This window comes from Toxotes jaculatrix, chromosome 19 (genome assembly GCF_017976425.1).
Source record: "Toxotes jaculatrix isolate fToxJac2 chromosome 19, fToxJac2.pri, whole genome shotgun sequence".
In the NCBI taxonomy this organism is placed as follows: domain Eukaryota; kingdom Metazoa; phylum Chordata; class Actinopteri; family Toxotidae; genus Toxotes; species Toxotes jaculatrix.
Genome location: NC_054412.1, coordinates 11,174,461 through 11,194,548, shown reverse-complemented (window position 1 = coordinate 11,194,548; position 20,088 = coordinate 11,174,461). Strand labels below are relative to the sequence as shown.

Sequence of the window (20,088 nt, the reverse complement as noted above, 5' to 3'; positions counted from 1 at the left end):
TGTTGAACTGAGAAGGAACACATTGGCAACCGTGATTAACCGTGAAGGTTAAATCTTGTATCTGTCCTATATATGTATGGCGACAACCAGTTGACAGTTGGCTTAGCTTAGCATAAAAAAATGGAAACAGAAATTTGTCATTTTTACATTTTACTCTTCTCATAAGTCTCCGCAAGAAGGCAAACACAGAGGGATGTGTGTTTAAACAGTACAGAGTCATTCTGCGTTTTTATTATCAGCAAAAACAAACCACACATCACATCACATTTTAAAAACAAGAACGCCTATTGTGGATGTACAGAAAAACAAAACCGCAGCTGAAAAACGGAATATTTTAGTCATAATAATAATAATAATGATAATAATAGTAATAATAAAGGTATAAAAAGGAAAGTGTTTTATTCTGTGAAATAAAAACCTCTGGGCCAACAAAATTCCCTTCAACATGCTACTTTAAAAATACATGCAAATGTAAAGCTTTCTAGTATGGACACTTTCAAAATACTCTCCACGTGAAATCCCATAAATTATAAAATATCAACCTATTGCCCCTGAACTGTTTCTTGATGGAGAAAATCCTATAGAGTACCTCGACATGAATTCTGGATGCATTTCAGCTGACTATAATGGCTTCCTCTTTGACTTTTCCTTCCTATTCACTGATCCAGAAAATATATGATCTTTATAAACAAATCAACCATTTGTAGCTGAGAGTAGTGACAGCCCTGTTCAGACTGAGGAGAGGAAATGCAAGGAGGATGCCACTTTAGACTGTATGCACTCCATCAATAAAGACAGACATATTTCTTTCAGACACATTTGTCTGGCATCAGTCGACAGTGAAAACGCCTTTTACACAACCGAAACCTGGGAAGAACATCAAAAACAGCACCATTTTTAAAATTTCCTGGATTCTCTCCAACGTGACGGTCACGTTGTTTCAACACAAAAAGTTCTACAAAGTCGTACATGGTAGCTAAGTCAAAAAAGTATTTTTTGCTTGATTATAAGTTTAGAATATCTATACTCTTTATCAATGTTTTCTCTGTTGTAAGCATGCAAGACGGGTGCATCGCAAGTGTTATGTTAAAATCAAACATTGCCCTGCTTTTGTCTTTGGCAGCTGAGGGTATTCATATATATATATATATATATATATATATATATATATATATATATATATATATATATATATATATATATATATATATATATATATGTGTGTGTGTGTGTGGCAGGTTTAGCTCTGCTCCATTCCAATTGGTTCACGATTGACTGCTCGGAAATGAAACTGGGCCCAACCCAATAACATAGTCATGATTGTACCAGAGCTTACAGGTTTTTGAGCGTGTTGGTGCACAGACGGTCATTAACAACAATAAATAACTAAATCCACCTCTGAAACCTGGGATTATGCAATTACAACTTATTTTCTGCAACCTGGAAAAGTTTTGAACATCCTAAAACTCTGTGCCCACTCGATGATGTTTCACAAACTTAACAAACAACCTCTGTGGAAATGCTGTGTCACACTAATGCCTCCCTGACGTACAACATTTAGGATGTAATGCTCCCAGTTTGGCACACCTTCCCTGGCAGGACCTGACAGGTTTAAGTGTCAAAGTTTCAAGTTGTATTCAGGCTCTGACTCAACCGTATTTGCCTTTAGGTTGTCAGTTATTAAGGTTCAGTGCTGAGTAAAAGGTGAACTGATCCTGAATGTCTTTAAAGGCAACATCAACCACTATTAGAGAGGCTAGTTAGCAGAGTTAAGTGAAGCCGGGTGTGAGAAACAACTAAACTGTTTGGGCTTTGTACTTAAACCTAAACAACCAACTGATATGTTTTTTTTTTATGAGGGACAGCAATGGACTACACTGCGTGACGTGGTAGGTGAAAGGCTGCCAATCATACAGGTGTTGTAGTGTCATATAGAGAACAACAACACCCATCATGCCTTGTTGTGGTGAAAACTGTACTAGAACAGAGGGTAAAAAGCATCTTAACATAATTTCGCCTTGTTTACTAAAATGTCCCAGCTCTTTCCAGAGTTTTACACATCACAAAAATGACAGAATTGATGTATTGACGCCCCGTGCTTAAAATAAAACGTACATTTGTTAGCACTGACGGAGTAAGGGTAAGGAGGTTGACTTTAAAGTTGGACAGAAACAGAAACTGTTGAAGACCACATTTCAATCACGTGAACAATAAATGGCAACATACAGTACATTTTTAAAAAGAAGTAACAGCAAAACACCTCAGTAAAAATAAAGACAAAATAGTGAAGCACTGTGTTTACATAGTGCTACAGCTAATTTCACACCTACTGCAGTACAAACATTTGTATTTACCACCTCCCTTTTTGAGATTTATTGGTGTTTTAGTCTGTATGGCTGTTTGGGATTACAGCATCAGCTTGAGGAGTTTTAACATGGCTCTGAATTATGGAATTAGGTGGTATTCATGTTTAAAGCACTGTTGCAGTTCTGGCACGTTGCAGGGTTTTGACATTTTCATCTGGCTGTATGTGATTACACCATGTTGGCTCTGTTTTGCTTAAGTACCTTTCAACAGTCAAATATATTAATACACCTTGTTGTGCTATATGCATGGATTTTATGGTGCATGTTTGCAGGTTGCAGAATAGTTACTAATGTTTTTGATAAGTTATTCTGTGTGATGACAGTCCATGTTGAGTGGGTTAAGCAGGTGGAGCTGAGATGATGTAGTTTATGTGTGATTGATGTTGACATGACAGCCATTATAGGCCCTTCTTGGTTGGTGCACTGAGTTTTCTCATTCCCCTTATCCTGCCCAGCAACTCACGGACAAAGTCCTGCAGGGGAGGAAATTAAAAGCAAGTCAGACAGACAGCTTCACTAACATGCATTCACAAACATATTTCTTTCTTTAATGATTTAATATGCAATTTAGATATCAGAACAGATTATTAAATACTCCCAGTAAAGACAACCAAAATTAAGATCTTCAGATTCTGTTTCTAATATTTTCAGCAACATTTCCAAAATTTGACTTTCTGCTTCTCATTCATTACAAAAACATTCCAGTAAAGGAATTAGTGGATTATGAGTCAATAAGGAAGGGGGGCAAAGACATTCCTCGTCTTGGGTTTAAGGAAGAGGTTGTACAGAGGTCTATGATAGTGTGACAGTGGTGGAGAATATGCTGGAATATAATCCCCCTTCATTATACCAGTGGTGACACTGCTCGTGACCTAATTACTGATGTCTCCTCCTCCTCTCACTCCGTCTCTACCTCTCCTCCTCCTCTCTCTGCTATACTCTGGTCTATCTTTCTCCCTCTAGCTGTCCTTTCATATATCCCTCTGCATCTCTCTCTTCCCATCTCTTTGTAATGGCTTCTATCTCTTACTTTTCTCCCTTAATGTCCTACAGTACTGCACATTTTCTAACTGTGCTCTCATTCCCTCTTTCATCCTCCCTCGGTTGCTCTCTGATTTTGTCACCTTCACCTCTTCTCTCCATTGCTTGTGTTACACTGTTTATTCCCTGATGGTGTCTCAGTGGGAGTTTGGTCAAAATGGCATCTGTGCTTGTACACAAGGGATTACAGTGTGTGTGTGTGTGTGTGTGTGTGTGTCTGTGTCTGTGTGTGTGTGTGTGTGTGTGTGTAGGATTGACACGTCAGTGGCTGTCAACCTGGATGGACACTACTGTAGCTTTGGATACTAGTGGGTGACCTTGTAGTGGTTGTCACAGGATGAACTAATGTCACACACATACACACACAGATGACAGATGGGACATTCAGGCTGGACGGCATCGCCGTATGTAGAGGTAATGTGATTGGTCTGTACAACCCATAGTCACCAAAATAGCTTAACCTCACCTCCCCCAACCCAAACACTTAACACTTTTTACACACACACACACACCCATTCACACACTCCAAACACATGCTAAACATACTCAAGTCCCTTAAGAAGTAAACAGAAACAGTGTGTGTGTGTGTGTGTGTGTGTGTGTGTGTGTGTGTGTGTGTGTGTGTGTGTGTGTGTGTGTGTGTGTGTGTGTGTGTGGTTTCAGGGTCCTTTTAACCCTGTCATATTTAGGTCGGGGTGACAGTGGAAAGAGAGGAGGACTTGTTCGTTATTAGACATTAATTAACCACACACATACATCTGGGACATGTTGGTTCAACATACACTGCTCTATAAACCACAAATCATCAATAATGTCTAGGTCACTGACATTGACCGTTTTATTGTATGTATGGGTGACAGACAAACACTAAGCATACTAACCTCTGTTGGTTTGTAGCAGTCTATTAATGATTCCTGTGCAGAGAAGGACAAACAAAGAGAGTTGTTGAGGGATTAGTTGTGTTCCAGTATTGTCTTCAATTTGCTAGTTAATGTAAAAAAAATGCATCACAAAATATTGCAGCTTGGTGATATAAGGTACAGCTCCCTCCTCTCACCTCTAAATCCCCTGTACATTGACACTTGTGCTGCATATTACAATGGGTTTTGCTAAAAATAGACATATAGGTACAAAGATAGACACACACACACACACAGTCACCGGGGTATACCTGCAGTTTGCTAGCTCTCTCGTCATCACTGTTGACCTCCAACAGGTCATCGATGTCTATCTCCACCTCTGGCATCTCCTCCTCCTGAAACATAAAGACGCTCTTGATTAGTGAGCTGCTGAAACAGAGGCACATTAAGAAGGCAAGGACATGCAAGAGGAAAGGAGGCAAACAGGAAATTAAAATGGACAACTAAACAAGAGTCTTTGTGTTGGAATGGTGTTCACCAAACACTGATACAAATTATTATTGTCATGTTGTAACATCCTTTTTCTTTTTGTGACACCAACCTTTCACCAAAACCAACCTCAATTACACACTTTCCCTCACTTTCCATTCCTTCATTTCACCTCTCAGCATGAATCCAAGTCTGTCTTCAAAACACTGTTCTCATGTCTCTGAACTCCAAAGTTCCAAACAGCCCAAACAGATATTTGCCAATTAGGGACAGACATCATGTGGAAATGTCATTGTGCAGGGGCAGGGCCATTTAGTGGCTCTGTGGTTAGAGGCTGTATTCAGCTCAACACCACTTCAAAGGTCCTGTGTTCCTTTGGTTCATTTTATCCCACCACAAGGCTTGTGCAGAAGAGGCATTCAGAAAGGATCAACCCTTCCCTCCCAGCTACCGCATGATGTATCTTCCAAACTCTTCCTTCTGGGAATTAAAGCCATAGAAACCATGTACAAGTGCAGGTCCCTCGTCCAAGTGGTGGCCTTTACCAACAGCTGAGCTGCTCACTGAACATTATGCTGGAGGATTGCAGCAAAATGGCCTCTACTGCTACTGTCCCACCCCAGTATACATTGGAAATGTGTCCATATTCACTATTTAAGTCTAATGCTAACATTCAGCACTAGTGCAGGGAGTAATATGTCCTTTTTGTAAAGAGGTGGAAGGTGAGGGTGTGGTGGTCAGGGTGGTGGATGGGCATTGTAGCATATCAGACTTTCTTGCAGGAAATCGCAGTTGGCATTACAGGCTTGCATTACAGTTTTTATGAACTGTGTGGAGGGATGAACATGCTTTGCTTTATGCAAATTATGCTGACTCTCTAGTGATTTTCCAAAAAACAACAAGAAAATAATAATGAGGCAATAGTGGGTCAGGAATTTTAATCTTTATGTTTGCCAAAGAACAAGCTACTTGCTTAAGAGCTTTGACTTGGCCACAGCATTTCTACTCTCTGAAAAAGAAAGACCCTAGTTTTCCGATAATACTGCAAAGCTGTCGTATCACATTGGAAGGTTATATGCCATGAGCCATATGGGCCATAATCTACACCAAAATTAAAAAAAAAAAAAGTTTTACTTCAGAGAAGCCCATGCTGTTATTTACCCCTGCTACAAGGTTTAGACTCATACAGAGTGAGTATATCATTGACAGGAAATATTAAAGATTTAACACCTTCTTGTTTCTTGCATGTTACCCAGCATTCCTGAACCAGCCAGGATGCTACAGTACTAAAACTGACTGTAGCTGTGGGTTGTGTGTGTGTTTGTGTTGTGTGTTTAAGCTTCTCCAAGGACTCTGTGAATGCTTTAGCCTGGAGCATGCACTGGTATTCAGACACAGGAACAGGGGGGATGGAAGGATGATTTGATTTTAGCTCTCAGCATTAAAGCTCAGTCACTGTGATTTCAGTTTTTGCGTGGGTGGGTTGATGTGCACAGAATAGAATTAGCTTGCAATTATACCTTTGAAATTACAGTACCAAATGTATGAGAAGTTGCAAGAGGCAAACACGGTGCATTATGAGCAGTATGTTTGACAGCATGACTACAGAAGAATTACTGTACCTAGGGCAATTTAAGTTTTTCATCTAAATCCTTAACTGTGAAGATGAATATGAAACAACTGAGACCTAACCTCATAACTCTTGTTTACACAGTTAAAAAAATTTCACTTGACATCAGTGGCACTCATACCTGGCTCGCACATATCTCATCTGCATTTGTTCACTCACGCACGTAACACTCGTACACAGACTTACACACATGGCTAACCCACCTTCATCCTTATTCCTGAGCCGTTAAGAGGCATTTACACAACCAGCATTTTAAGCATATCAGTCTCTCTACAGACAGCGTCCCCTTCAACCTCTTCCTCTGAAATCTCTCTCCGGGTCTTAGTGAGAGGGTCTTGCTCTTAAATCCCCACTCATTAAGGAAACAGAAAAGAAAGGTGGAGAAACGAGGGAATGTGGCAGAACATATCAAAGGCTGTCATCTATTAGTATTGGAGTGTGTGCGCCGTGGAAACAGAGGACTGAGGTTATATGCAAATGCAAAACATCAGAGGAGAGATGAGCTATTTCAAACTGAAGAAAGGAGGGATAAGGAAAAAATAGAGATAGCTGTGTTAAAGAGAGGGGAGCATAGTGCTGTTGCCATTTAAAATTCTCATACTAGTTTTTGCACACCAGAAAAATTAGTCCTGCTGAAAGGTAATTAGCCTAGCTTAGCAGAGTAACAGTAACAGCTGCCGTTGCATGCTGTAGTCTACTGGTTTCCAAACAGAGAAAGGCTGAGTAACGGTGAAGTGAAAGCCTCTCAGGAGGGTGAATTTAACACATTGACCTACTTCTTAAGGGGGTTGAGGACACAGGACAATCTATCTATCTATCTATCTATCTATCTATCTATCTATCTATCTATCTATCTATCTATCTATCGATTGATCTACTGATACCTAGTTATAACTCTGTCATGTTTGAGTGTGTGTGTGTGTGTGTGTCTCCCTGACTATCCCACTTGTCACCAGGTAGTCCGTCACCATCTGTCACTGTGATTGGTGATGACTAGGGCAAGCATGGCCTGTGTGTGAAGCACGACTGCAGGCAATCGGAGACGTGTGCAAGTCTCACACACACATACACACAAACACACATAGTTTTTTGCCACCATCAATCTTCTGCAGTGAAACACAGGGCCTTGTCTGTAGCACATGTGAGAAAGTACCTCAGAGTGTTAAATATAATCCATGCACTGACAAGAATGGAAATACACTTACACAGTCACACACTTAACATGCAGATAAACACCAAAGTTGTTGTTGTCCTGCTGGTGATCGAGAGCCTAAAATAGTGGAGGTCACACCCAGTACTCCAGGGAAACTAATTTTCCATCTTGCCAGCAGTGGAAGGGTGACAAAATGACAGCAAGCAATGTCAGGGGACAGAAAGGGACAGCTAGACACACAGAAATACATTCAAAATAATGCAAAAATATGATCTGATTTTCTGCTTATTTTATAAGACAGTCGATAGAGGCTCAGGTTGAAGAGGCATCCAGTCAAATCAAACTGAACCTCATCCTAAAAATATATATTTTATGGGAGATATAGGTAGGTATTCCTACACTACATGTAACAAAAGATGTTTTTGTTGGTTTTACAATGATATCAAGTAGCAAAAAAACAACAAAACTGAAAGAAAACTTTATTATGCCTGACAGCATGCAGATGACTGACAGGCTGTCAGTTGCAAACTACAAACAAATTCTACCTGTGTTTTGTTGAGCATGTAGTACAGTCACATTGGAAACACAACAGAGAAAATACACCTAAAAAATGCTGGGATAAAGATGAAAAATTACTTGGTTTTTGAGTGTGGTGTTGTGGCACACTATTGGCTCACACTGCAATGCATTACAGAAATAAAGAGACTATTCACAGGTGAAAAGGTGAAAAGGTGAAAAGATGAAAACTTATGATCTGTTTTATAAGTGAAAAAATATTGCTCTATTAAAATTAGTGTTTAGTTTATGATGTGCATGTAATGTGATATTGGGAAGAAATAAATATTGATCTGTGTTAGAAGCACAGAAGCAGCATTTGTTGCAGATGAGGGCAAATTTGCATGTTTGCATATGCAGAAGAAAGACATAGTGATGAAAACAGGAAAAGAGAGTTAGTGTGTTTATTATGTGTAAAGGATAGAGTGTGCAAGAGAGATAACAAGGAGTGAAGTGTTTGTTGAGATGAAGGCAACTTTGTATAGACTATGTTTGCGAGCCAACAAGCAAAAGAGAGTCTGAGGGAGAAAGAGAAAGCGAAACAGCCAGCCAGTGTGTTTGTTGTGTGCAGAGAAAGTGTGTGCATGTGTGCCAGACTTGTTTTCACCAACAGTTAAGGAGCCGGCAGCGTTTTCAGTCTGGTTTGTCTGCGATGAGGTGAATCAAAGCTAATGTAAGCGGCCCGACCCTGTGACTCACCACAAACTCTATTCAGACTCTATTCAAACGCTCAACATGAACAAAACTCCCTGTGACAGGGAGTCACTTCACTCGGCCAAGTGATTCATTATTATTCCTATTCATAGCCTACTTGTACCAGAACCAGAACTACCAGTTATATTGAACAGTGCTTAGATGTCCTGAAGAGATAATTGCAAAAGGATCAAGTTGAGGTCAGCTACACATGAAAGACATGTTAGGTAGGTTTATTATTTAAAAAACAATGTTTTATTTTTAGTATCCTATGCACAGGAGTTCACAATCAAGAATTAATAATTGGATACTGGTTTTATTGGATACTATTTGCTAGCTTGTGCTTAAGATACCTCAGTAAAACTTTGTTGTTTACTTTTTGCCAAAAACAAGAAGAGAAAATTACTACATTCTATTAATGATGAAAGGTTAATTATTTAACTAAGCTGTAGATGTATTATGAGGTGAGAAATTATGCCACTGATTATTTTAGCACTAAGCTGTAGCATCACTGCAGCCCAGGCAATTGGCAAGTGGGGCGCTACTGTAGATAAAAGGTTTTGTCTGGGGGATCATGGCAGCTGTCAAGTCCAGATGCTGGAAAAGGGAGGCTTAGCAGTCGACACCACTGTCTATCAGTTGTCATTTTCTCTCCGGTCATTTTCAGTGTGTGTGTGTGTGTGTTTCATGCATGTATGAGCTGGACAAAGACAGAGGAAGTGCGATCATGCTCCAGTGGTGCAAAGAGCACAAGCACATTTAGCCTTTTCCTGTAAAGGTACTGAAGTGCTCAAGTAATAATACACACAAAATGTGGCTGACAGTGACAGATCCCACATAACTTAGATTATATGGAACACACACACACACACACACACACACACAGAGTCTGATCCTGTTTCAAAGAGAAGTTAACTGGTATTTAAGATAAAAACACCTACGTCTTTAATCACAGCGCTGTATGCTAGTTATGAGATAGTAGGACAAGAATTAAGCGAGGAGAATTTTAATAGTAAAGAGATGCTAAAATGTTCAAATGACACTGTAAACATGGAAACTTTAATAAGTAGGGCACAAAAAAGAAAAAGAAAAAGCGAGAGAAGGAAAGATTTAATAAATCAAACACTGATGGTGTTAAATTAAGGACTGTGCAGAGATGAGAGTTAGAGAGAGGTAAAAAAAACTGCAAAAGGGAAGTAAAAGGAAATGTATGTATGAGAGCAGTCATTAGAATACATAAGAGGAGAAAATAAAGATACAGGGAGATGGGGAGCTCACAGATAAGTGGGTCACTGTGATGATGAGGCAGAGGGGAAGGAAGAGGAGGATTGTGCAACACCGTAAAACCTCACAGCTCAGCTTTCTTCCTCCCTCCGCACTGCCATGCTGTGTCACATCAAAGCGAGGAGGAGCTCAAGGTTGGATGAATTCCTCTTATGAGACCAAGTGAGGTGAGGGAGAGGGAGAGAAAATGCTGCACAACGAAGAATATGTGGTGAGGATGGGACAAGAATAAAAAAGATGAGAAGCCTGGAGAATCGAGGTGAACAAAAGGACAAAGGCAGAAGACATGTTTTACAAATCATGAGTAAATAAATAAAAAAAACAGTAGTGGCAGATGGTTCAAGGGTAAAAACAAGTGTTTCTACAGCCCTTTTTCCTCTCCATCCACCCCCCTCTTCCTCCATCCCGCTCCTTCCAGCACCTCCCTATTGCCCCTCCAGCGATGCAATTTGCTGAAACCATACAGCACAGATGAAGTGACTTCACTGGATAAAGTTAGCTGCTGCAGCAAAAGCTCTTTCCCACGCTGATTCAGCTGTACTCTAGACGACATTGTATATCAGGGGGAACTGGTAGAAAAAGAAGGTTGGAGGGAGAAATTAGCCCTCAAAGGAAAATTTCTGTTTAAATGATTATGCATGACAATTTTAGAAGTTAAGCATAAGCATAACCTGACCCTTACTTACGGAAATGGAATTACATCAAGGTAACTTCTGTTTTGTCTTTGCCTCTCGTAACTTGGACAATTGTCTTGATTATGTTCTTTCATTCACTACAATAAAGAGCAGCAATCGCAGCAAGCAAAAGTATTGTCATGGAGATAGATTTGTTTGATGGAGGTTACAGTAGACAATTACGAGTCGTTCTTCAACTTGCTTAATGCTGTATTCATTATCAACAATCTCAAGCATCCAAACCTGACCAATCACAGTTCTTGCAGTCACCATGTGGTGTCTCTGTAGCCCCTAGCATGTAGTTACATTTTGAGGAGGCAGATGTCACTGCCAATGCTAAATTAAAGTATGATTGTGGATTGTCAACCATGAAAATGCCAGCATCTGTCTTGTGACTCCATTTCACAGTTTTGTGGTTCAGGTGCACATGATTCATTTTACTGTATTTACCAGGCAGACAGTTTCTCCCTCGGGCTCATGTATTGACAGCTGGGGCCCATTTGGACCTTTGCCCTCAGTGCAAAGCAATGCCTCCAGCCAAACTGGACTTAAATCATCAATAGCATCAGGGTCACAAGCAGTCAGCAAGCATAACAACTAGCTAGTCAAGGCATTAATGGATTTATTCAAACTCAGAGGCAATTAGAAAACCCTCTGCTGTGAAGACATAAGCAGTGCTATAGCAGCAATAAAACAAAGATGACCAAGAATATTTTTTTTTTTTTTTACGCTTTTTATAGATAAAAGTGCTTTCTTACTGATTGGATCTATCACTTCCAAATTTGCAGAGTCATTCGACACATGCAAAGGTAGAAATCAAGTAAACAACACACCCACACATGAACACACCCCACTGACTTTGAAAGTCAAAACAACAATCTTCCCTTCTTTCCATCTTTCCGTCATCTCTGTCTCTCTCAGTCTCCCTCTCTCAGAGATGTGTGAATGATGACAGTGTTTTTCATCTTTTCACAGAGCAAAGCATAGACTGAGTCAGTGTTTTGTACTCAGCCAGTTTATAAATTGTGCTGGCGCGCTGACAATTAAACCAGTGATTAACTGGATCATCTTGGGATGGGGGGAGATGTCATAGGAAGACAAGAAAGTCAGTGTGTGAGTGTGAAAAGTCAACATCTCTTCCTTTCTCAGTCTCAGTGGCTGTCCATTTCAGCAACTCTGGTTGCATACTTCACAGCAGGTTCTCTTGTTTTTCCATCAATCTAATCACTTTGCAGCTGACATGTGAAATCAATATGAACACTAATTCACAAAAAAAAATCAAAATGATTAAAATGGAAAGCATGTCACTTGACAATGATTACAAATAGCACTTGACATTTTAAGATCCTTTTTCTTGTACCATTATGTCTTGGGACATAAGTGTCATATTTGCAACGCCCATAATTCAAGTTAATAACCTGCAGATATTTTGTTCTTTCCAGGTCTTTTTATTTTTCTCCCTATCCATCGTTTTTTTTCTCTTGCATGCAGACTGATAGGCCTCCCCAGGGTTTAGCAGTAATATCTAAAACCACTATGACAGCATTATACAATGTCAGCTGAGCACAGAAATACAGCATACAGGGTTAATAGAGTGGGAAACCACAAAGGGCGAGAAGGAAAGGGAAGAGGAAAGAAGTGAAAGACGGGCTGACAGCAAGACCAAAACTAAAAGTGCTTAACTTTTTTCCTTTCAACATTTTATCATTTTACATTAATTATTTTTATTTTCTGAACATTACTTTCTCTATTTGTTATTTGATTGCTTGTCTTTCACAAGTTATCACATTGTCAATCCAGCAATTAAGCCTACTTAAATGTTACACTCATTGGAGTCACTCATCATATGTGATTAGCTGTGTCAGCTACAGGCATAATATGTCTAATGTACGAAAATGTGAAAGCCACAGGACTGACAATAGAACAACTGCTGGAAGGAAAATTGCAAAGAAAAAGGCGGATGAGGATAAAAAGCAGGCGGGTAGGTGTCCCGGTGGGTCAGAAGTTGAGACAAGAGAGAGAGGAGGAAAAGTGCGGAGAATGGCAGCAGGATGGAAAATATAGAGAGATGGCAGCAAAGAGGAACAAACACACTGTAACCTTTTCCCTCGGTTTTTTACTTTGGAAATAGACATTTGACACCTTTCTACTGCGCGAGCGTTTAGAACTGTTTCAGCAGCTGGTGGCTATCTGCTCACTAAAAGGCCTCCGTGTCAACACCTTTGATTTGTTTAGCAGCAGATGCACATGTCTGCAGGTGCTACATGAAACGTGTCAACACGTGCTCGGACACAGACGCCAAGCAAGTATCTATTTTTGTCTGTGCAATTGAAATGGCAGATATGATAAATGTCTGCCTTCCCAGGCACAGACAGCAAAAACAACAACGACCTTCCCCTTCAGATCCATAAACACATCAGGGTCACTCATTAAAACAAACATCCAAATTGACTGATGAAATCACCCAATTGTTGGAGCTGTCAGCCCAGCTAATGGCAGTCAGGCTGGGTTGTATTTCACAATGATATGTCTTTTGCTCTCCCTTACAGCTTTCCCTTTTTGTATGATTTTGACCTTCACAGATTTTAAAACACATGAGGTAATCAAGCTTAGCCCACTTCCTGCCATCAGTCAGAGTGAGATGTGTTCGATTGATCACATCCATCAGCTGTCACAGGAGATGGATGCACATCTGAATGGGTCAGTAAAGTGGGAAATAATGAAGACAGCTTCTGTGTACCTGCAGCATAACCTAGATCATAAAAGATTTTCTGCCTACACCTGTATGTCTACAATATGTGTACATACAGTATATCTAGTAACCTTAATGGCAACACGATGCTTCTGTCTTTGTGTGTCAATATGTGTGTGTTTATCCCTGGCATGCTATTCCTAAACCTATTGAACATCGCTAATGACTTGGCTTGAATTGCACTATTTACTCCTCCTCTGCTACCCTATGAGGTTCACATGATACATCGTTTTTCCTTCCCAGCAAGAAAAACATGAAAGGTGAGCAAGAGGGGAGGTTATTGACAAGGTCACAGGAGAGAAGCGGAGGAGGGGATAATGATACAGACTGAGAGGGATGAAGATGCTCAATTTTTTCTACTTAGAAGTCAGTGTTGATCCTTGGGGAGGCAGAATTCAGCACACAAAACCCAGATTCCTTTGTCCACAACGCACACAAACACCGCCTTGAGACAGACTCTCTTACACAAAACAGTGTGGAAAATAAACCCCCTGCCCAGCACCAGACAGAAGAGTAAGTATTATCCACAAGAAGATGCTCCTAATGATCTTCTACTTCCCTTTGCTCCATTTGGTCCAAATATGTACACTGACCTGTACATGTGTGTGTGTATGTGTGTGTGTGCTCATCCATTCATGGAAAGTACCCCTGACTGCTTGCCACCCCATAACTGCCAAATAACAGCGGAATATCATCAGCCCAAAAAAAAAAAGCATGCATGGCATTATACACACATCCATACACACCCATAGACACAGACATGAACACACACACACCCAAGGCCTGAGGGCTGAGTGCTGTATCTGTGCTTGTACACATGAATAAGCTTCATTGAGTGGGGCTCTGTTGAAGCTGAGCCATGTAAAAGTAGGGCATTACAGTGTCTCTCTCCCCTTGTTCTGCAGCTTGCACCCCAACAACACATATATAAAACCACAGAGTCTGCGAGCCTACGTGAGACTCACCACTCTATCATTCTCTGTCATTCTCTCTAACACACACACAAAGTTAAGGCCTTTTCCTCAACAGCCTTCATTGATTGTGTTGACATGCTCTCAGACAGACACTCATCACCGTGCTGACACATTATGCCTTTTAATCACCTAGACTTGACCTCAGCGTTAAACTGTACAATCTAATCCGGTGTCTCGCAGTGGGAGGCAGTGAGTGTGTTGGTGGGTTTTCATTTCCACAGGTAGTGGTGAAGGTGTGCGAAGGAGGGAGAAATGAGAATTGTGCTGAGTTTTTGAGTTTTGAGTTTTTGATCAGATATCTTCACTCCTGCAAAATGGATAGATTATGAGAAAATGCGCCCCTGTGGACAAACAGGTAAAAGACCCACCACCCCCCGTTTACAGGGTTAGGCTTAGTGAAAGAGAGCGAACACGGTTGCATTGCTTGTAGTCGCTTTGGGTCTCTTTATTGGTTGTTTTGTGTCTCATTTTGCTCATTTCGTGTCTCTTAACCTGAGCTGTGACTTTCAAACAAGAAATATTAACAGTCACTTCAAATGGAGACTCTCCACATGTCTTTCAGACAATGAAGACCAGCTTGAAAGTAGAGGTGAATAATTGGTCAGTTAATCTATTAGTTGACAGAAAATTAATCAGTAACATTTTTGATCATCAATTCATCATTCATGCCGTCTTTTAAACAAAAATGGGAAAAATTCTTTGTTCCCAGCTTTCAGCAAATCTTAACATTTGATAATAAATTTAATATTTTAGCCTTCATAACACTGTCACCTGGTTTTTAGTGTTGTTACATTAGTATGTCCTGGGCAGAGATCCCCTGCTAAAATGGTTTCCATATAAATAAAGTTTAATTTTAAAAAAGAGGCTGAAATTTAAGTATTTTCTAGAAGATCTGTGTAGTTTACAACTGCTGCATTAATCAACAATGAAATTATTATTCATATTCACTAATATATAATTAGTCACAGCCCAATCAAGATATACAGTTTTTTTTACATCAGTGATTATTAGCAGCATAGTAGATGGATTTATTTATGAAAAAATATTGCAGTTTATCACTTAAATTTTAATTTGTGGGCAGAAAAAAATTTTCATCCAAAAGCCAGTGAAGAGAAGTAAATGTGCTGGAGGGAGATGTTCTCCAATAACTTTTTTATAGTGTGAGCAGTGGCTTTTGTCAGATACCAGCATAGCAAAAAAACGACAATAAGTCAATAAGATACTATATTCCTATCCTCCACTGTGTCAAGAGCTGTACTGGGAGCACTCAGGTCCTTGGCTCTCCTTCTCTCTCCTTCCCACTCTCTCTCTATCCAAGTCACCCAGTCTCTCTGTTCTCTCCCTTTTCTCCTCTCTGTCCTCTGAACAACGAAATGTACAGAGGAAACACATCCCAAGAGACAAGAGAGAGAATCCATTTCTGACAGAACTCACAGTCTGTTATCCTATAGCCCAGAAAGAGAGAGAGAGAGAGTCCTTTTTATTTTTAAATATCTTCTTTGTTTTAAGGTTAAAGGAGCAGTTTTATATATTTTTTAAAGTGGTATTTGCTTTCTTACAGACAGTTTGATAAGAAGTTAAGAAGATAAGACGGTTTGCTTGGCTTAGTGAAAAGACAGGGGAAACAGGTAGCCTGGCTCTGGCAAGCACGTCATTTTACGTAAAACCACAAATTGTATGCTTCAGTTTCTCTACAAATTAAACAAACAAGAGACAAAGCAAGGCCAGCCATTTTCCCTTTATTTTATGCTAAGCTATTTTATGCTAAGATCAGTTAACCTATTTAAAATTTCTTGTGCTGTGTTGTGTTTTGTTGTGTTGTGCTAACTCCTTAAGTAAGATAATTAGAGTTAACCCTTTGTCCACTCTGTTGCTTCCAGCGTCAGTACACCACCCCCACCCCCACACAAACACACACTGTGATGTTCTCTAGTATCAGGTGGTCTTATGAAACAGATACACAGGCTGACCTTTAAGCCAGGCCAATGCAGCCAAATCAGCAGTCTCTCCCTCACTCTGTCTCTCTCTCACACACACACACATGCACATTAACACAAAATATACACCTGTGTCTATCATAGGTTTTAACATAGAAGTGTTAGTAGGCATGAAGGTGGTGTGACTTCCAGTTTACAGTCACGTGCCCAAACATCATCAGTAAAGCACAGCACGGATGAAAGAAAGCTTCAACAACGTGCCACAGTGACGACGTGTCAAAAATAATGATGTCCTCATTTCATTACCTGCTGTCCTCTGAAATCCTGCCAGCTTCCATGTGTCTCTACAGCCAGTCAACACTGTGCTGATTCCAGCATCCAGCATGATATCAGACTGGCAACAACGCCACTGAGCCAGGGGATTATCATGTGATATTATCCCATTTGCTGTGTGAAAGACATAATATGAGGAGGTGTCATGCTGCTGGGAATATCTATACCGAAATGTGGACTGCAGAATTCCCATCATTAAGCTGAAGTCAAGACAAAGGGGATGTCTGCAGACAAGAGAGTGAAGTCTTTTGCAACAATTTGTACATCAAGAAATCAAGGTAGGGAAGGTACATTGTGATGTGAGGAGTGTTTTTGATTATTCATCTAAGAGGCTGGAGTAAAAAAAATAGACATACATCGATTGGAAGAGGAAGGCAAATGTTGCATGGCAGAGATGTGACTGTCCAAGATTAACACTGGGCCAATGAACCCCAGCCCTTATAGAAGCATCAAATAGACCAGTCGATCTGTGTGTGGGGAGGCATCATACAACTTGTAGATCAAGCGCACCTGCTGACAACACGCTGACATGCAGCCAAGAGCTCAGCCAGCTTTGAAATGTAAACCAGTCCACTCTCAGACAGGCTATACGGCGCTTTTCAACTTGAGTGAGAACCACAGCAGGACCATAAAGAGAGGAGGAAGCTTGCAAACAAGGCAAAAGCCATAAAAACAGCAGACGGTTAGACAGCTGCAAAAAAAGATTCACTTTTGGTGATATTTTAGTAGATAAGAGCTGACTGAAGCTACAAGAGATCACAGTGGCTTGATTTGAAAAGTCTATTTGCCTCCAGTATGGGGGAATAATATTTGCATTGCAATGATGTGTCAGTAGAGGGACAAGCCACTGGGACGGACAATAATGTTTTCTTGTTGACGTTCACATTGCTGTGATTTGTGCAGGTGTTTCCCGTCTGCACATTCACACACGTTGCAGTCAGTCTTTGCCATAGTCTGAAATGCAGCATGTTGCCTACATGAATGACCACATGATGCACACCAGTGTGTGTGCGTGAGACACATGTCTCCTTGTTAAATTGAAAGGCATCCCCCCACAGGTTAGTCTGTCAGGTTCATGTGAGCAGGCACGTGTGGATGCACGCTCACACCGCCTGTTTCATCTCTGATTGGCTGAGTCTGAGGTGACAGACACACGGTACTGTATGCTGCCTGCAGTGTGTATGCATGCATATGTGTATGTCTGTGCAGACCCTCTGCTGTAAGGAAGGGGGTCAGAGCCAGAGGAGGTGATTGGCTGGTGAGGAGAGTCACAGCATCAGCACATCCTTAACCCACTGCCCTTCTTTCCTCTTCTCCAGTTCGCCCCCTCCCCCAACTTGGCTCTGGTAGCATATTGTGTGTGGCAGAGGGCACACACACACCCACACGTCTTTCTGAACCCCCGTCTCTCTCCCAGCGCATAAATACAGATCCGCACGCACGCAATGCCCCCCCCCCCTTTAAATGTTAAAGAATTCGACTTGTGAACGTGAGAGCGCAAAATAATTGGGCTGTCAGTATCGTCTGGCGACAGATCCTCCCTCGAAAGGTGAAAAGGGTTTAAAAGGTCAGAAATCTGCCACAGAAACGGTGGAGGAATTAATCCCGATTAATGTTGTTTCTCTTAACGCAACCAGAAGGAAAACTGAAGCACTGTCACGGGCTCTTGCGGTTTAACATGTCTTTTGCTCTCGAGGACTGCCTGATATAGTAATGAATACCAAACTCAGGGAAACTGGTGAGCAGTTTAAACAAATTAAATGGAATCGGGAAATGGACACATTTTCATTAAAAGACTGGGGTGACTGGTGCGTAAAAGGCGCAACCGTGCGGTTTCTCTCGCTCGCGTTGAACCAGCAACCCCTTCCCTCTCCCTCCCGGCAGAGCCGGAGAGAGAGGAGACAATACATCATTTCAGAAAAAAGCCACGTTAATAAACCAGACAGCTTTGTGTCGCTTAGACTCTTCCGCTATTCACCCCTCACTCATAACCCAGCAGGTGTCAGTGCTGCGGAGGACAAAGAGACACCGGTAAACGTTTGGGCACAGGCTATTTAGTGGAGGATGTTCGGGTCCATTGTAAATGTGGGTGCATTCTAAGCCTTTCTTTGCAAAGAGGGAGTACTGGAGCATCTAAAATCACAAATGGGAGAAAATGAGTTGCAGTTCTGGCTGATCCAGATGATGCAATTACAGCGAGTCAAACAGAGAAGGAATCATCATCTCTGGATGGATGAGGTTATATTTGAGTCATCAGTCAACAAAACTGACAAAGCGGGTGTTCAGGACCAGTGTTTCCCCACATATGTCCATATGGTTTTAAAAGGTGTCGGTGACAAGTGCGCGCACTAACCGAGTGTGAGTTAAGGTTTCTGCTCCACTCACCTCACAGTCATACAACTCGCTGAGCTGCTCAATGATCCACTCCTCCAGGACGAGTCTTTTCCGCAGCTCTTTCCTATCGTACTTGACTGTCACTTTGCCTTGTTTCTTCTGCACCGGGTCGTCCCCGGTGATGGGGCCGGACCCCACGCAGCCAACCCCGGGCGCAGATTGGAAGAAGACCCGGCTGCCGGCGGTGGGCAGCGGGGCACTAGTCTCGGTGCTGGCGGCCGACATTGCGGGATGCGAGGGCTTATTATTAAAGAAATGTGTGAATGAGGGGGGGACTGCAATGCTGAGAAGGACTGTGCGCTGCACGGCAGACAGGAGACTGGTGAGGAGCTTTTAAACAGCTGCTATTTAAAGCGCAGCGCCGGAGACAGCCGAGAAGGCGGAGCGAACACTGCAAGAAATGAGCATCTTAGGCGCCTGTCATGTGTTAAAATTATAATCAGTGTTTCCCTTAAAAAGAAACCCTTCTTTCTTTAGCGTGGAATCAAATAGTTTACAACACCATGTTTAATAAGGCGACTTTCAAGGAATAAAGTTAAACAAGAAAGAAGATGGCCTGTCCATATATTGATAAAATGGCAGAGAATCGAGGGAAACTTCTTGAGTGATTTTAATTTAAATCTCTGCCACTAGCAGTTTCTAAAGATGGGTTTTTAGAAAACTATAAAATTCTTAAATAGTGATAGGCAATCAAATATTTTGTTAAGATGGTCATTTTTTGCAGTGTGTCAGCTAAATTCCCTCAATGGTGCTTGTCCGTGCACCAGCGCGCACTGGAGGACAAGCAGATGCTGGAGAGCCTCGGCAGAGGGTCTTTCCTAATCCGATGCATGCTCCTTGGCCATATTGTGTTTTTATTTATTTGTTTATTTATTGAACTATACGGTGAATATTGGACTTTTATATCTTCTTGTGTGATGTACAGATGTGTACAAAAGGCTGGTATGCCAAGA

General features: G+C 41.2%; 1 protein-coding gene across 1 annotated transcript; it reads right to left on the bottom strand.

The window, feature by feature from the left end:
* Positions 1-569: 569 nt before the first annotated feature.
* Positions 570-19,439, bottom strand: ppp1r14c (protein phosphatase 1, regulatory (inhibitor) subunit 14C). Its single transcript, XM_041065105.1, has 4 exons — positions 19,127-19,439; positions 4,579-4,662; positions 4,289-4,321; positions 570-2,839 (listed from the first exon to the last, which is right to left on the bottom strand). Exons 1-4 carry the CDS (start codon positions 19,358-19,360, stop codon positions 2,765-2,767), a joined length of 426 nt encoding a protein of 141 aa, XP_040921039.1. The 5' UTR covers positions 19,361-19,439; the 3' UTR covers positions 570-2,764.
* Positions 19,440-20,088: the final 649 nt, after the last annotated feature.

Excerpts from the sequence above, each read along its gene's own strand:
- ppp1r14c (XM_041065105.1), bottom strand. The coding sequence starts at position 19,360 with ATGTCGGCCGCCAGCACCGAGACTAGTGCCCCGCTGCCCACCGCCGGC. Across the intron at positions 4,663-19,126 it reads GCGAGTTGTATGACTGTGAG|GAGGAGGAGATGCCAGAGGT; the intron begins GTGAGTGGAGCA and ends TTTATGTTTCAG. Across the intron at positions 4,322-4,578 it reads AGAGAGCTAGCAAACTGCAG|GAATCATTAATAGACTGCTA; the intron begins GTATACCCCGGT and ends TTCTCTGCACAG.